Source organism: Salvelinus fontinalis, chromosome 38 (assembly GCF_029448725.1).
Source record: "Salvelinus fontinalis isolate EN_2023a chromosome 38, ASM2944872v1, whole genome shotgun sequence".
NCBI lineage: Eukaryota > Metazoa > Chordata > Actinopteri > Salmoniformes > Salmonidae > Salvelinus > Salvelinus fontinalis.
Window position 1 is genome coordinate 36,029,494 of NC_074702.1, and position 14,608 is coordinate 36,044,101.

The 14,608-nt window shown below is 42.1% G+C and overlaps 1 protein-coding gene across 5 annotated transcripts; it reads right to left on the bottom strand.

The window, feature by feature from the left end:
• Window positions 1-7,697: 7,697 nt before the first annotated feature.
• Window positions 7,698-14,494, bottom strand: LOC129837653 (lipid scramblase CLPTM1L-like). Of its 5 annotated transcripts, none has more exons than XM_055903981.1 (17): window positions 14,049-14,493; window positions 13,745-13,836; window positions 13,346-13,526; window positions 13,079-13,218; window positions 12,820-12,919; window positions 12,582-12,699; window positions 12,388-12,482; window positions 12,209-12,293; window positions 10,778-10,881; window positions 10,562-10,627; window positions 10,324-10,374; window positions 10,154-10,227; window positions 10,007-10,041; window positions 9,409-9,464; window positions 9,266-9,310; window positions 8,889-9,004; window positions 7,698-8,705 (listed from the first exon to the last, which is right to left on the bottom strand). In XM_055903981.1, the coding sequence occupies exons 1-17, from the start codon at window positions 14,361-14,363 to the stop codon at window positions 8,627-8,629; spliced, it is 1,752 nt and encodes a 583-aa protein (XP_055759956.1). In that variant the 5' UTR covers window positions 14,364-14,493; the 3' UTR covers window positions 7,698-8,626. The 5 variants fall into 5 exon arrangements, with proteins under 5 accessions (XP_055759956.1, XP_055759957.1, XP_055759955.1 ...); XM_055903982.1 differs by having other exon boundaries at window positions 10,145-10,227; window positions 12,820-12,898; window positions 14,049-14,492; XM_055903980.1 differs by having other exon boundaries at window positions 10,145-10,227; window positions 14,049-14,492.
• Window positions 14,495-14,608: the final 114 nt, after the last annotated feature.

Below are 14,608 nucleotides of genomic sequence, written 5' to 3' on the forward strand. Positions count from 1 at the left end.
AGTGTGTGAGTGAGGGTGTGTGCGAGTGAGTGTATGTATGTAAGTATGAGTGTGTGAGTGAGTGTATGTACTGTATGTAAGTATGAGTGTGTGGTGTGAGGAAGAGTTACAGTGAAGGTGTTTGTGTCTGAGTGGACAGTCTGTGGGAGAGGGAAAGCAGTAGTTATTTGCCATTTAAAGAGCGACTGACCCTAATATCCAGCTAATCACTTTGAAAACGGTCTATGTGGCATCGATATGAGTGTCAAAATTGACGACAAAGTGTAAATAGGATAATTTTGGTCATAAAGTCAGTCTTATCTAAAACGGAGTTTGGAAGCTCAGTGGGTCACAACGAGTGTTTCATCGCCCCCAATGCCTTCAAAGGTCACAGCCATTTAAGACTGAAAAGCCCTATATGGATTGATCAACTATGGTTTGCATGCCCTGCCAAAGGACCCTATCATGCGGAATAGATGGTTGGAGTTGGTTGGTCCCCAGTGGTGGTGAGTATACCGGTAGCTAGACCATAGACTGCTGGTATATTTTGTTAATTATTATGATCATTGCTAGCATAACTGACGTCAGCTAGCTAGCTAATGTTAGCCTACCTCAATACAACTCAGATTTGGCTTGGAAATATGATAACATTCAAAAAAAGACAAATAATAAAAAGACAAATAAAACCTTTTGTTATGATTGTGATGTCGCTAGATTGACTTTAGATGCAGTATATCCTTAGACAGCTAACTAAGATCGAGGTGCCACCATATTTTAGCTAGCTAACATTAGCATTGCTAGCTATTTTAGACTAACTTTGCCATCTCTCTGAAGTAATTTTGAAGACATAATATGGCAAAGTTGTTTCCTATTAATTATTTTCCTACTTTAGCAATGTATTTCCATGCCACTCTAAGTTAGTGTAATTTAGACAAAACAGTCACATTAGCCTCTGAGGCGTAACCCATTTCTTGGGAACAAATAAATATTGGATTTTTCAAAGTTTTTTTTAACTTAACCTTTATTTAACGAAGCAAGTCAGTTAAGAACAAATTCTTATTCCCAATGACGGCCTACCAGGGAACAGCCTTGTTCAGAGTGACAGATTTTTACCTTGTCAGCTCGGAGATTCAATCCAGCAACCTTTCGGTTACTGGCCCAATGCTCTAACCACTAAGCTACCTGCCGCCCCAAAATGTAGCTTTGGTGGTACTAGCTAGCTCATGTCTGACTACAACAGTGTACTAACCAGCAGCAACAAACTCAAAGTCAAACCAACCCAGGGCCATAGCAATACATGTCACAGTTGGTTGCATAGTGTAACGGCATCACCGGCCTGAATCTAATCCAATCTGAAGCCAGTCAGTCTACATCTGTAAAGCATAGAATGACCTTCCAAATGGGATTAGGGTATTTCTCGAGCTATGTTTACAATTGAGGGATGATGACAAATGTTGACCCTGTTTTTCTCTTAGACAAAGTGCCCAGTTGGGTGCCAGACTTATCCCCTGGTCAGGAACAGATGCCAGGGCTTACCTCCTCCCAGCTGCCCATTGCACTGAGGCTAGGAAACACTGTCACCACCGATAAATCCACAATGATTGAGAATTTCAATAAGCATTTTTCTACGGCTGGCCATGCTTTCCTCCAGGCTACCCCAACCCCGGCCAACTTCTCCTCAACCCCTGCAGCTACTTGCCCTGCAGCTACATGCCCAAGCCTCCACATCTTCTCCTTCACCCATATCCAGATAGCTGATGTTCTGAAAGAGCTGCAAAACCTGGACCCGTACAAATCAGCTGGGCTAGACAATCTGGACCCTCTCTTTCTAAAATGATCCGCCGCCATTGTTGCAAACCCTATTACCAGTCTGTTCAACCTCTCTTTCGTATCGTCCGAGATTCCTAAAGATTGGAAAGCTGCCGCGGTCATCCCCCTCTTCAAAGGTGGTGACACTCTAGACCCAAACTGTTACAGACCTATATCCATCCTGCCCTGCCTTTCTAAAGTCTTCGAAAGCCAAGATAACAAACAGATCACTGACCATTTCGAATCCCACCGTACCTTCTCCGCTGTGCAATCCGGCTTCCGAGCTGGTCACGGGTGCACCTCAGCCACACTCTAAGGTACTAAACATTATCATAACCGCCATCGATAAAAGACAGTACTGTGCAGCCGTCTTCATCGACCTGGCCAAGGTTTTCGACTCTGTCAATCACCGTATTCTTATTGGCAGACTCAACAGTCTTGGTTTCTCAAATGACTGCCTCTACTGGTTCACCAACTACTTCTCAGATAGAGTTCAGTGTGTCAAATCCGAGGACCCGTGCCCAGATCTGGCAGTCTCTATGGGTGTACCACAGGGTTCAATTCTCGGGCTGACTCTTTTCTCTGTATATATCAACAATATCGCTCTTGCTGCGGGTGATTCCTTGATCCACGTCTACGCAGACGACACCATTCTGTATACATCTGGCCCTTCTTTGGACACTTTGTTAACAAACCTCCAAATGAGCTTCAATGCCATACAACACTCCTTCCGTGGCCTCCAACTGCTCTTAAACGCTAGTAAAACTAAATGCATGCTCTTCAACCGATCTCTGCCCGCACCTGCCCGCCCGACTAGCATCACTACTCGGTGGTTCTGACTTATGAATAAGAATATGTGGACAACTACAAATACCTAGGTGTCTGGCTAGACTGTAAACTCTCCTTCCAGACTCACATTAAACATCTCCAATCCAAAATTAAATCTAGAATCGGCTTCCTATTTTGCAACAAAGCCTCCTTCACTCATGCTGCCAAACATACCCTCGTTAAACTGACTATCCTACCGATCCTCGACTTCGGCGATGTCATTTACAAAATAGCTTCCAACACTCTACTCAGCAAACTGGATGCAGTCTATCACAGTGCCCTTCGTTTTGTCACCAAAGCCCCATATACCACCCACCACTGCGACCTGTATGCTCTTGTCGGCTGGCCCTCGCTGCATATTCGTCACCAGACCCACTGACTCCAGGTCATCTATAAGTCTATGCTAGGTAAAGCTTCGCCTTATCTCAGCTCACTGGTCACGATAACAACACCCACCCGTAGCACACGCTCCAGCAGGTATATCTCACTGGTCATCCCCAAAGCCAACACCTCTTTTGGCCGCGTTTCCTTCCAGTTCTCTGCTGCCAATGACTGGAACGAATTGCAAAAATCTCTGAAGCTGGAGACTCTTACCTCCCTCACTAGCTTTAAGCACCAGCTGTCAGAGCAGCTCACAAATCACTGCACCTGTACATAGCTCATCTGTAAATATTCCATCCAATCTACCTCATCCCCATACTGTATTTATTTATTTATGTAAAGACTCCCACCGAAGGTGGCTCCCCTTCCTGTTCGGGTGGTGCTCGGCGGTCGTCGTCACCGGCCTACTAGCTGCTACTGACTTTTCCTCCCCCTCCCTTTTTGTTGATTATTGACACCTGTTTGTGGTTAGGGTGATTTGTGGGGCTTTAATACCCAGCAGCCCGGCCTGCTGGGTGTGCGGGATTGTTGTGTGTACAGTCTGTACATTCTTGTGTGTCAGGATACGTGTTCGTTGGTTGATGTTTATTTTCGTGTTTCTCACTTTGCTTGTGGTGAAGCATTTGGTTTAGAGGAGCGTCATGTGTTCACCCGTGTGGGGAATTAAATTTGGAACGCTACTCTGAACTCTCTGTCTCCTGCGTTTGACTCTTTGCATCCACGACACCCCGGGCATTACAATTTATCTTGCTCCTTTGCACCCCAGTATCTCAACATGCACATTCATCCTGTGTATATCCTACCATTCCAGTGTTTAATTGATATATTGTAATTACTTTGCTACCATGGCTTATTTATTGCCTTACCTCTCTAATCTTCCCTCATTTGCACATGCTGTATATAGATTTTCCTACTGTATTATTGATTGTATGTTTGTTTATTCCATGTGCAACTCTGTGTTGTTGTATGTGTTGAACTGCTTTGCTTTATCTTGGCCAGGTCGCAGTTGCAAATGAGAACTTGTTTTCAACTAGCCTACCTGGTTAAATAAAGCTGAAATAAAAATAAATAAAATAAATAAAAATGACCACTCTGACATGGTTGCCAAGATAGCCCCATTACCACCAGACAGAATGCCAATAGGCACAGCATCTGTATCGGCTGGGAATGACAATGAAAGATGATAGGTGCACATTGTTATATTAGCAGAACACTGCTTCTATTGTATTATAAAGGTTTGTTCACTCCACATGGAGCTGTTACTACATTTTAGAATATCTACATTAATTCAGCAATTGCATTCTTCTCATTTAGTCTTTAGGCTACTGACCAATTCAAAGCTTCCCCCGGCATCTCACCATACATCTGCCTGTAGTTATTAAACTCAACCTGCAGGAAGTTTGTTTGTTGTGATTGGGTGGTGGGAAACCACTGCAGGCAAGGTTCTGACAGATGGGTGTGACTTGGTGCTGGACACACCCAAGAAACATCAAACCACACCCCCATGCCAACTCACATGTTGCTTCTGTTGTGGTTGCCAGCATTTCATGAATAGCAAGCCAAAAAACGAGGCCAAATCAACTGGTGCAGTCCCCCTTTAACAGACTTATTGCTAGGGGATAGAAGCTGTTTAGGAGTCTGTTGGTCTGAGCCTTGATGCACCGGTACCGCCTGCTGGACGGGAACATTGAGAACAGTCTCGGGTGGTTAGAGTCTTTGGCAATTTTTCGGCCCTTTCTCAGACACCACCTGGCATGTACGTCCGGGATGACTGGGAGCTCACCCCTGGTGACGCACTGGGCCGTTCGCAGCACCCCCTGTAGGGCCTTCCGATCGAGGGTGATGTAGTTTATGAAAGTTCAATACCAGCTGCCCAGCATAGGGTAACCTGGCATCAGCATCTGGCTCAGAGGAGCATTCCTTGTTAGACGAGGCCAAACTATTTAAAGAGGCACTGCCATGCCTTCTTCAAGGCTGTTCTGGTGTGAGAGGACCATGTTAAGTCCTCAGTGATGTGGACACAGAGGAACTTGAAGCTCTTGACCCTCTTGGCTGCGTCCCTGTCGATGTAGATGGGGGGGGGGGGTGCACCCTACCCCTGTTTCCTGCAGTTCACAATCAGCTCCTTGGCCTTGCTGATGTTGAGGGAGTGGTTGTTGTCCTGGCATCACACTGCGAGTTCTTTGACCTTCTCCATGTGGGCTGTCTCATTGCCGTTGGTGATCAGGCCTTGTGTCATGGAGTTGAGCGTGGCCACACAGTTGTGGGTAAACGGAGTACAGGAAGGGGCTAATCACACACCCCTAAGGGGCCTCTGTGTTAAGGATCAGCGAGGCAGATGCGTTGTTACCTACCCTCACCACCTGGGGGCGGCCCGTCAGGAAGTCCAGGATCCAGTTGCAGAGGGAGGTGTTTAGTCCCAGGGTCCTTAGCTTAGTGATGAGCTTTGTGGGCACAATAGTGTTGAATGCTGAGCTGTAGTCAATGAATAGCACTCTCACATAGGTGTTCCTTTTGTCCAGGTGGGAAAGGGAAGTGTTTCCGGGATGATGGTGTTTATGTGAGTCATGACCAGCCTTTCAAAGTACTTCATGGCTTATGTATTATTATTATTATTATTAAATAATGTCGTAAGGAGAAAAATGTATTTAATCCATTTTAGAATAAGGCTGTAAAGTAACAAAAGGCACTGCCTTCAGAAAGTATTCAGACCCCTGGACTTTTTCCAAATGTTGTTACATTTCAGCCTTATTCTAAAATGGTTTAAATAAAAAATGTCCTCAGCAATCTACACACAACATCCCATGATGACCCAAACATTTTTTTTAAATTTTTTGCAAATGTATTAAAAATTAAAAACAGTAAAACCTTATTTATATAAGTATTCAGACCCTTTGCTATGCGACTTGAAATTGAGCTCAGGTGCATCCTGTTTCCATTGATTGGACATGATTTGGAAAGGCACACACCTGTCTATATACAGTCCCACAGTTGACAGTGCATATCAGAGCAAAAACCAAGCCATGAGGTTGAAGGAATTGTCCATAGATCTCCGAGACAGGATTGTATCAAGGCACAGATCTGGGGAAGGGTACCAAAACATTTCTGCAGCATCGAAGGTCCCCAAGAACACAGTGGCTAACATAATTTAATATTTATAATAAGTTTGGAACCCCCAAGACTCTTCCTAGAGCTGGCCACCCAGCCAAATTGAGTAATCAGGGGAAAAGGGCCTTGGTCAGGGAGGTGACCAAGAACCTAATGGTCACTCTGACAGAGCTCCAGAGTTCCTCTGTGGAGATGGGAGAACCTTCCAGAAGGACAAGCATCTCTGCAGCACTCCACCAATCAGGCCTTTATGGTAGAGTGGCCAGATGGAAGCCACTCCTCAGGAAAAGGCACATGACAGCCCGCTTGGAGTTTGCCAAAAAGTACCTAAAGGACTTTCAGACCATGAGAAACAAGTTAAGTCAGGATTCCTATTTGACTCAGCCATGCCTCCTTGCCCGTCAAACATTTCCTCATCTCCCACCCCTTCTAATGCGACTATCCCCGATGCTTCTCCCTCTTTTTCCCCTGCCCGGCAACAAAGTTTATCCCTGCAGGCAGTCACTGAGTCCATCTCGGTCAGATGGTTAAGACCCTTTCTTCTTTAAGGTTGCTGCCCCTACCATCGCCAAGCCTATCTCAAACCTTTTAACCTGTCTTTCCTTTGGAGGTTCCCATTGCTTGGAAGGCAGCTACGATTCATCCTTTATTTAAGGGGGAGATCGAGCTGATCCTAACTGTTATAGGCCTATTTCTGTTTTGTCCTGTTTATCAAAAGTTTTGGAAAAACTTGTCAAAAATCAATTGACTGGTTTTTTGATGTCTATAGTATTCTCTCGGGTATGCAATCTGGTTTCCGCTCAGGTTATGGATATGTCACTGCAACCTTAAAGGTCCTGAATGATGTCACCATTGCTCTTGATTCTAAGCAATTTTGAGCTATTATTTTTATTGACTTGGCCAAAGCTTTTGATACAGTAGACCATTCCATTATTGTGGGCCGGCTAAGGAGTATCGGTGTCTCTGAGGGGTCTTTGGGCTGGTTTGCTAACTACCTCTCTCAAAGAGTGCAGTGTATAAAGTCAGAAAACCTGCTGTCTCAGCCACTGCCTGTCACCAAGGGAGTACCCCAAGGCTTGATCCTAGGCCCCACACTCTTCTCAATATACATCAACAACATAGCTCAGGCAGTAGGAAGCTCTCTCATCTATTTATATGCAGATGACACAGTCTTTCACTCAGCTGGCCCCTCCCCGGAGTTGATGTATGTTGATGCTAATATTATGTACAATATATAGTTATGTTTTCATATGATAACAATAGCCTAATATGCTGTAAACTATTGTCTTTAAACAGTTTCACTCAATTCATTCTAATCAACCTAATAATTATGACATACCCCTCACTATTGTCATTGGCTGCACTAATTGCACTGTTTGTCTACAAAACCTGGTTCAAGCCATCATGGCATTAGTGTTTTACCTAGTAGATTACTGGGACTGTATTAGTATGGACTGTGCAACTCTGTTTGTTTTTATAGCTTACAGTTCATTCGCTGTTGGTCAGCACCTCTACAGTAAATAATTGTCTTTGTGTGTACGCCAGCTAATGCTTTTCATTAGTCATTACAATGCAGCAGAGATACAGGTAAATCATTTCATTGTAATAATTTATTCAAAGAGGAAAGGCATTCCATAAATCCTGGTAGAAAGATGTGATTCAAAAACATCCGGCTACGCTTCCTACTTCATTTTTAAAGACCTTACAGTATCTTCATTATTTAAAAGTACAGTTGATTCCTGATAAGTGCGCATTGTATAAGTGCAAAAAACTTAATTAGTGCATTGTAGCTCAATCGTCCCATTTCAAATACAGCCTGGATAGATACAGGTTATGTGCATGTTCCGGTTAGCTCTCACATATGACTGTCCAAAGCCATTGGATTTATCAGGAGTTCACTGTACTTCACGTTACTCCATCTTTTGTACATGTTTCTCATTCCCCCCCTTTAGCATCCATCTATAAATGTACTATTCTCAAACAGGAAGTAGAGGACTGAAAGAACAAGCAGAAAACAGTACAGCAAGGAGCTGACAACACTGCCTCCTTGTGGACTATATGGAGAGGTGCAGGCAGGGCAAGGGGCAGCTTTATGCTTCAGTAGGCTACATACTGGTTATATCTGGTAACATGGAGCAGTGCAGGCAGGGCGAGGGGCAGCCTCCTTTTTCAAGTGTTAATGTCATGTCCACAAGTACAGTGAAATGCCTTTCTTGCAAGCCTCAAACCTAACAATGCAGCAATCAATATGTATCACTAAAAAAAGGTTCATGCTCCTGTAGGCTACATATGGGTCGGTCAAACTTCTAATACATGGAAATATCAGTGGTTAATGATGAACAACACAGGGTTGACTGAAAATAATCTGTATTCTCTACTTACAAAACGAATTCTGAACTTTACTAAAGGCTTCTAATAAACCCTGATGCACCCTCAGAGAGCCTCCCGTGCTGTTTACAACCCCACCATGTGCAGGTATGTTTCCTCATTCAACTCTGTTTTCTGGTGATGACCTCAGTCATCATTGGGCTTTGAGTTTCCTGTGGTTGTGGTGGCATGATCCATACTCACGACATCTGGTCTTGTTTGTAGAGTAAAGCCTACAGGGGGTGGGAGGCAGATAGAGAAGTAAATGAATGAGATCACATACTTTGTTAACTGTCAGAAACCAAACCCCTGATCATCCCGGTCAATAGATCTCAGAATGAGAATAGGGTGCCATTTGGGACGTAATCTAGAGTATTTCAGGGTCACTGACGATAGCTGAACTATGTCCCACCCACCTCTTCTGGTAAAGGTAGAGGAGAAGCAGAATGTCATCCCTGAAGCAGCCCAGCTGGTGGGATGGGTGTGTGCTGAAGACACAGGCGAAGACATCGTTGACAAATGTATTGACTGCCTAAAGAGAAGGCACAAGAGTGCTTCATTCTGACCCTGAATGCACACCCAATGAAACCCTATTCCCTACATAGTGCACTACTTTTGACCAGGGCCCATAGGATGCACTATGGAATAGAGGGTCATTTGGGATGCATACACAGTGTCAATGTGAAGAAGAACAGACAACTTGATGACATTTTAGATGGGCTTTAGGTAAGCAGCTGCTTATCACTGCAACAACAACAATAATGAATTATACTATACAACAGTTACTACTCACTTTATACATCAATACGTTCCATTGCAAATGGCCCACGGACTTCAACTGAAGAAGAACAAGAAGAGAAAGTGAAGATTTGTGTCAAAATAGAACATTTTACTCACGGCCCATTATGCTCTAAATTAGGACAAAGTAAGACAAACCTTGAAGTTAATGAACAGCTGAGGAGCCATAGAGAGGAATCCAAAAGCATAAATCCCTGCAGGGGGAAGCCCAGTTTCAGTTGGAATTATTGATATTACCCACTAATACAAGATGTAGGATCTTAATTTGACTTTTATTGTCAAAGCAAAATAATGCTGTGGCAACATGATTTGAACATTTAGTCCATGTTGCTTGACTGGTGGTTAAGCTATTAGCTGGCCAAAAGTAGGCTATATGTAAAGTGCAATAACGTTAGTGTGTTTTTTCAGTAAATTTATGTAAATCACAAAGTTGCATTTTGGCAGTGCAGGAAAATTCTATGCAACAAAAGTGATCAAATTAAGATCCTACATCTGTAGTTGCTAATAAAAAAACCACATTGGCCATGAAAAAGTAGCCTTGTGAAACCAGCCTGATCTCTCGGTAGTTCACATTCTATTTCATTTCACAGTACAACAAATAGTGAGTGCAGCGTTCAGTCTGCTTGACCAGGCTAGTGTTAAAGATCTACATAAAATATTGTATTTGTGTGATCAATTGATATTAAATGCAAAACATAACCCCCAAGGAGGCTTGATAGAGTATGTGTAAACTTACCACTGACAAGGCTGTTGATTAACCATGAATAGTAGCTGTCAAAATAAAATCTGAATATTAGATACGTTGATGATCAATGTCCTCATCAAACCTATTTATTTATATTTTAAATACAATTAAACTCCAGACTTGTCTTACTTTTTATACCTCAGGTATACCAGAGAGAAGATGGCTCCACTAATAGACAAAGGGTACACTAAATAAGACAGGCATTTCATTGCCTAGAAAATGGAGAACTGCATTAGAAAATAGTTGTCTGCTTGATTTATGGTATTAGTGTTAAGAGGAACCAAACATACCACTAATTCAGCACTTACCTGTGTGTCATGTTGTATAGTCTTTCTCTCTGATTCATCAAATTTACCAACCTGAAGACAACCAGTTTAAAGGAATAATCCTGAATTTATACTACTGTTTGTTTTTAACGCTAAAAGATACATTTATTTCAATCTGTTTTTTCAATAACAGATTCTTAATTAAAATCAACATATACTCATTGGCCCTCCATGCACACAACGTGAATAAACAATTCATATATTTTTTTGTAATACTTACATGAACTATAGACCTAGAGGTTCTCCACTGTAGCTGTATTTTGGAAACCTTTTTGACCTTCCATACCTATAGGTATAGAGGGAGAAGAAGGAATTCATGAGATCTGGTATGGTAACACTGAACCTTCGGCCATCCCCAGCTATGGTTGTCAAAAAGCATTGATTATTTGTATTGATGTTCTAAATCATTTCCAAACTGCTGATTCATGGCAGATACCTCAATTGTGCTTCCTATTCCAACAGGAATGAGACCTAGCAAGCTGCTTCGTTCCTCCAGCATTTTCAGGAGAATCACTATGGTGCTGAAGCATCTCCACAGCACTGGAACAGAACAGCATAGAGAAACAGATAGAGGTGGTGTTTGGTGTTTTCTAATGCAAGAAATAGACCTCTGAACCTTTCACCTATTACTACCTGTCAGGGCAAGGAGATTGAGGTTGTAACCTCATATAAATATCTTGGAATTCTAATTGAGGACGGCCTCTCTTTTAAATTGCATATTCAACAACTTACAAAAAAATTGAAGCTGAAATTGGGATTTTATTTTAGGAATAAGGCCTGTTTTTCTTTTGAAGCCAGAAGGAGGCTAGTATCAGCTACATTTATGCCTTTACTAGACTATGGGGATATTTTATATATGAATGCTTCCGCTCAGTGTTTGAGATCAATTGACACTCTTTACCATGGCACTTTGAGATTTATTTTAAACTGCAAAACCCTTACGCACCACTGCACTTTATATACCAGGGTTGGTTGGCCTTCTCTAGTCACTCGTAGGCTCAGTCACTGGTATACTTTTATTTACAAAGCCATTTTGGGTTTACTACCTTTTTATTTGGGCATTTTTATTGTTCAGAAATGTGGTGGGTACTCTCTTCGTTCGCTAGACTTTATCCTGCTAACTGTTAGAGATGTCCGAACTGAATTTGGTAAAAGGTCTTTTATGTACTCTGCACCATCGTCTTGGAACACCTTACAAAATAATTTTCAACTGGAAGAACTTGTCCCGATTGGTGTTTTTAAATCACTGATGAAGGATTTTGAGGCTGATTCCCTGACCTGTCAATGTTTTTAATTTGCTGTTTATGATTTTGTTATACTCTTGTGAATTCAATGGTTTTTACTAGATTACTTGTAGTTTTTCATGTTGTCTGTCTGTAATTTTTGTAATGACTTGGTGCTGCCTATCTTGGCCAGGACGCTCTTGAAAAAGAGATTTTAAATCTCAATGAGCCCTTCCTGGTTAAATAAAGGTTAAATAAAAATAAAATAAAATAAGAGCTGGGTTAGTTCTGAGGTAGATGGGAGTAGATCAGTAGATTTGTTTGCTGCTGGAGGTAGTGTTTGTGGGCAGATGGTGGGTTTATCCAGAGGCCTGCCTTGGATAACTATCTGTAGTAATGATACACAAATCTACAAAAACACCATATATCTGTCCCAAATGGTACCCTATACCCTATGTAGTGCACTACCATGGCCAAAAGTAGTGTACTATAGAGGGAATAGGGTGCCATTTGGAATGTATTTCAAGCCTGACACCTCATCTTCCCTAACTCAGTTAGGAAATTGGCATGAAAACTTGGATGCATAAATAAGAACATGAAATGCATTATTATAAAGATGTATTTTACTCCTCCCTCACTCTTACCTGTTTTGCGAGACATGCCCACCATGTTTTTCTTCTTCCTCCAAAAGCTTATGTCATTTTTAAAGGCCAGGAATTCAAATATGAACTGAAAAATTAGACAAAGAAAACTGTAGATGGCTGACATGATTTGAAATGATCTTTGTGATAGAATTAATGAATTCTTATAGAAAATGACTTACATGGAATGCAGTCACCAGGGTAGTCAATGCTAACAGGTACAAGTTGTGGTCCACAAGAATACCTTTGATTTCATCTATATTCACCTCAGTGAATCCTGTAATAAATGAAGCAAAAAAAGTTATCTTACAAGAAGTTGACAAACGTATGTTGTTATCTCAGTAGTTTAAAAGGAGGGCTAAAGTAATAAACTAACCAAAGCGTTTCAGTGAAAACATTACATCCTGCATGTGGATCCAGAGACGGAATTGCCTCAGCGATAGGCCTTCGTAGGATATTGTAAGAGGTAGTTTGGTTGTGGAGCTGTTAATCTCCTACAAACACATGTTGTAAAAACAAGTATCCTCCAAGCCCTCTTTGTGAGGCATGTTTTAATTTTCTTGAAATTAGTATTTATAACTGTAATATAATTTACAAGAAGAGTAACATCTCACCATCATGTCCTTTACCCTGACGCTGAGTTCATCAATATGTAAAAGTGGGAGATATACCATCCTGTTCTCATCCTGAAATCTAAAACACGAGACAGAATATCTGAAATACAAAACATCAATATTTCTCACCATCTCTGTAGCTAGCTCTGCATAATGTGAGTGATGCTGTGCTATATAAGTGTACTGTAGGCCTTATAGCGCACACCCACTCCCAAAATAAACACACTCACACAATACAAACATTTTATATGAGACTTACACTCTCATGTAGCGCCGGACATCACTTGGCAAGGTCCCTCTGTTGAAGGTGAAGTCCTCTGACATCATGTTTAGGGTTAGACGGGACCTCCAGTGAGAGATGGGTCTGTCTACTACTCGAGGAGCAGTGGTAGCATGTTTCTGAGAAAATGCAAGACCAGGAGAAGCCATGAAAGAGATGATCAAATGGGTCAACCAAACAGAGCATTTAAAGATGATCTTTTGCCAGTCCAGACTGAAACATAGAGGAATTGTTTTGATGTCTTACTTTGAGGACCTCTTTAGCAGAGCTGAGATTTTCTCGGGACATCATGTAGGTGCTGAGCTGGGCAACATGATGGACCTGCCGGTTATCCTGCAAGGGAGACACTCCAAACTTGTGTACATAAACCAATGTGTGCAGAGTCCCGTTGTTACGTGTTGCCAATGGCAGGGATACATTCACCACCCTTTAAATCAAGAAAAGCAATGGTGACAGGTGAGAGATATAGGCTTCTGTCCCAAATGACACCATAGTGTCTATATAGTGCACTACTTTAGACCAGGGACCATAGGGAATACGGTGCCATTTGGGATGCAGCCCATAACCTTATCTTTATACTCGACTAAAAGTGACATGCTATTTTTACGCCACATGACTGCAGATTTAAATGGGACTTCGGCCTACCTTTCAAATTTAGAATGTATGTCAAAGTCATCTATCTCGATGATGAGGTTGAGTTCACTGTGGTCAGGCCTCAAACTGGAGAAAATGCTGAGCTGTTAAAATAAATGAGACTTCGCATTGATTCAATTCAATTTATCTTTATGGGCTCTGAAAGACACTTCTTGTGCACCATGGTCACTAATTAAATTGTGATGCATGAATTCTCTGACCAAATACAATAGCTAAAAATGATGAATTGCACTAATAACCTCCCCTAAATCTAGGGTTTCACTGCAGTATGTGTAAGATCAAGGCCACTATTTACCTGGAGACGGGGTCTTTCTGCAAGGTAGGAAGAAATGCAGTCTCCTTTACCTCTCTCACAAGGCTTGGTGTATACAAAGCCATAAATCACCCAGCAGGTGTGTGATATATACACGACGAACACTCCTAGTAATATCTTTGTCAGATTAGTCCTTTTGAACAGGTCCTTTGAACTCGTCGGCTTTGAATAGCACGAAGGGAACATACTGGTATGAAATGTAAAAATAAAAAACGACCAAACGAATGGTGGACATTGACAGCTAAAGCTAGGAGTATAGGACCACAAAAGTGCGTCACCGATGGTCAATGATATCATCAGAAAATATACAATTTGTCAAATCAGGCGCATCATGCCGCTCGGCATCTTCTAACCCAGAACTGTATCCAGGCAGCACGCGAAGACGCCTATGGTTCGGTGGTGGTTGTGTTGACGCTACGCCTCCTCGTTCTACGTCATGTCAAATACAGGGTGACGATTGGGTGCCCACAGTGTGAAAATGTAGCCCTCAATGTAATGTATTGTAACGACCCTGGGTTTATAAGCGCGGAAATCGACTCTGC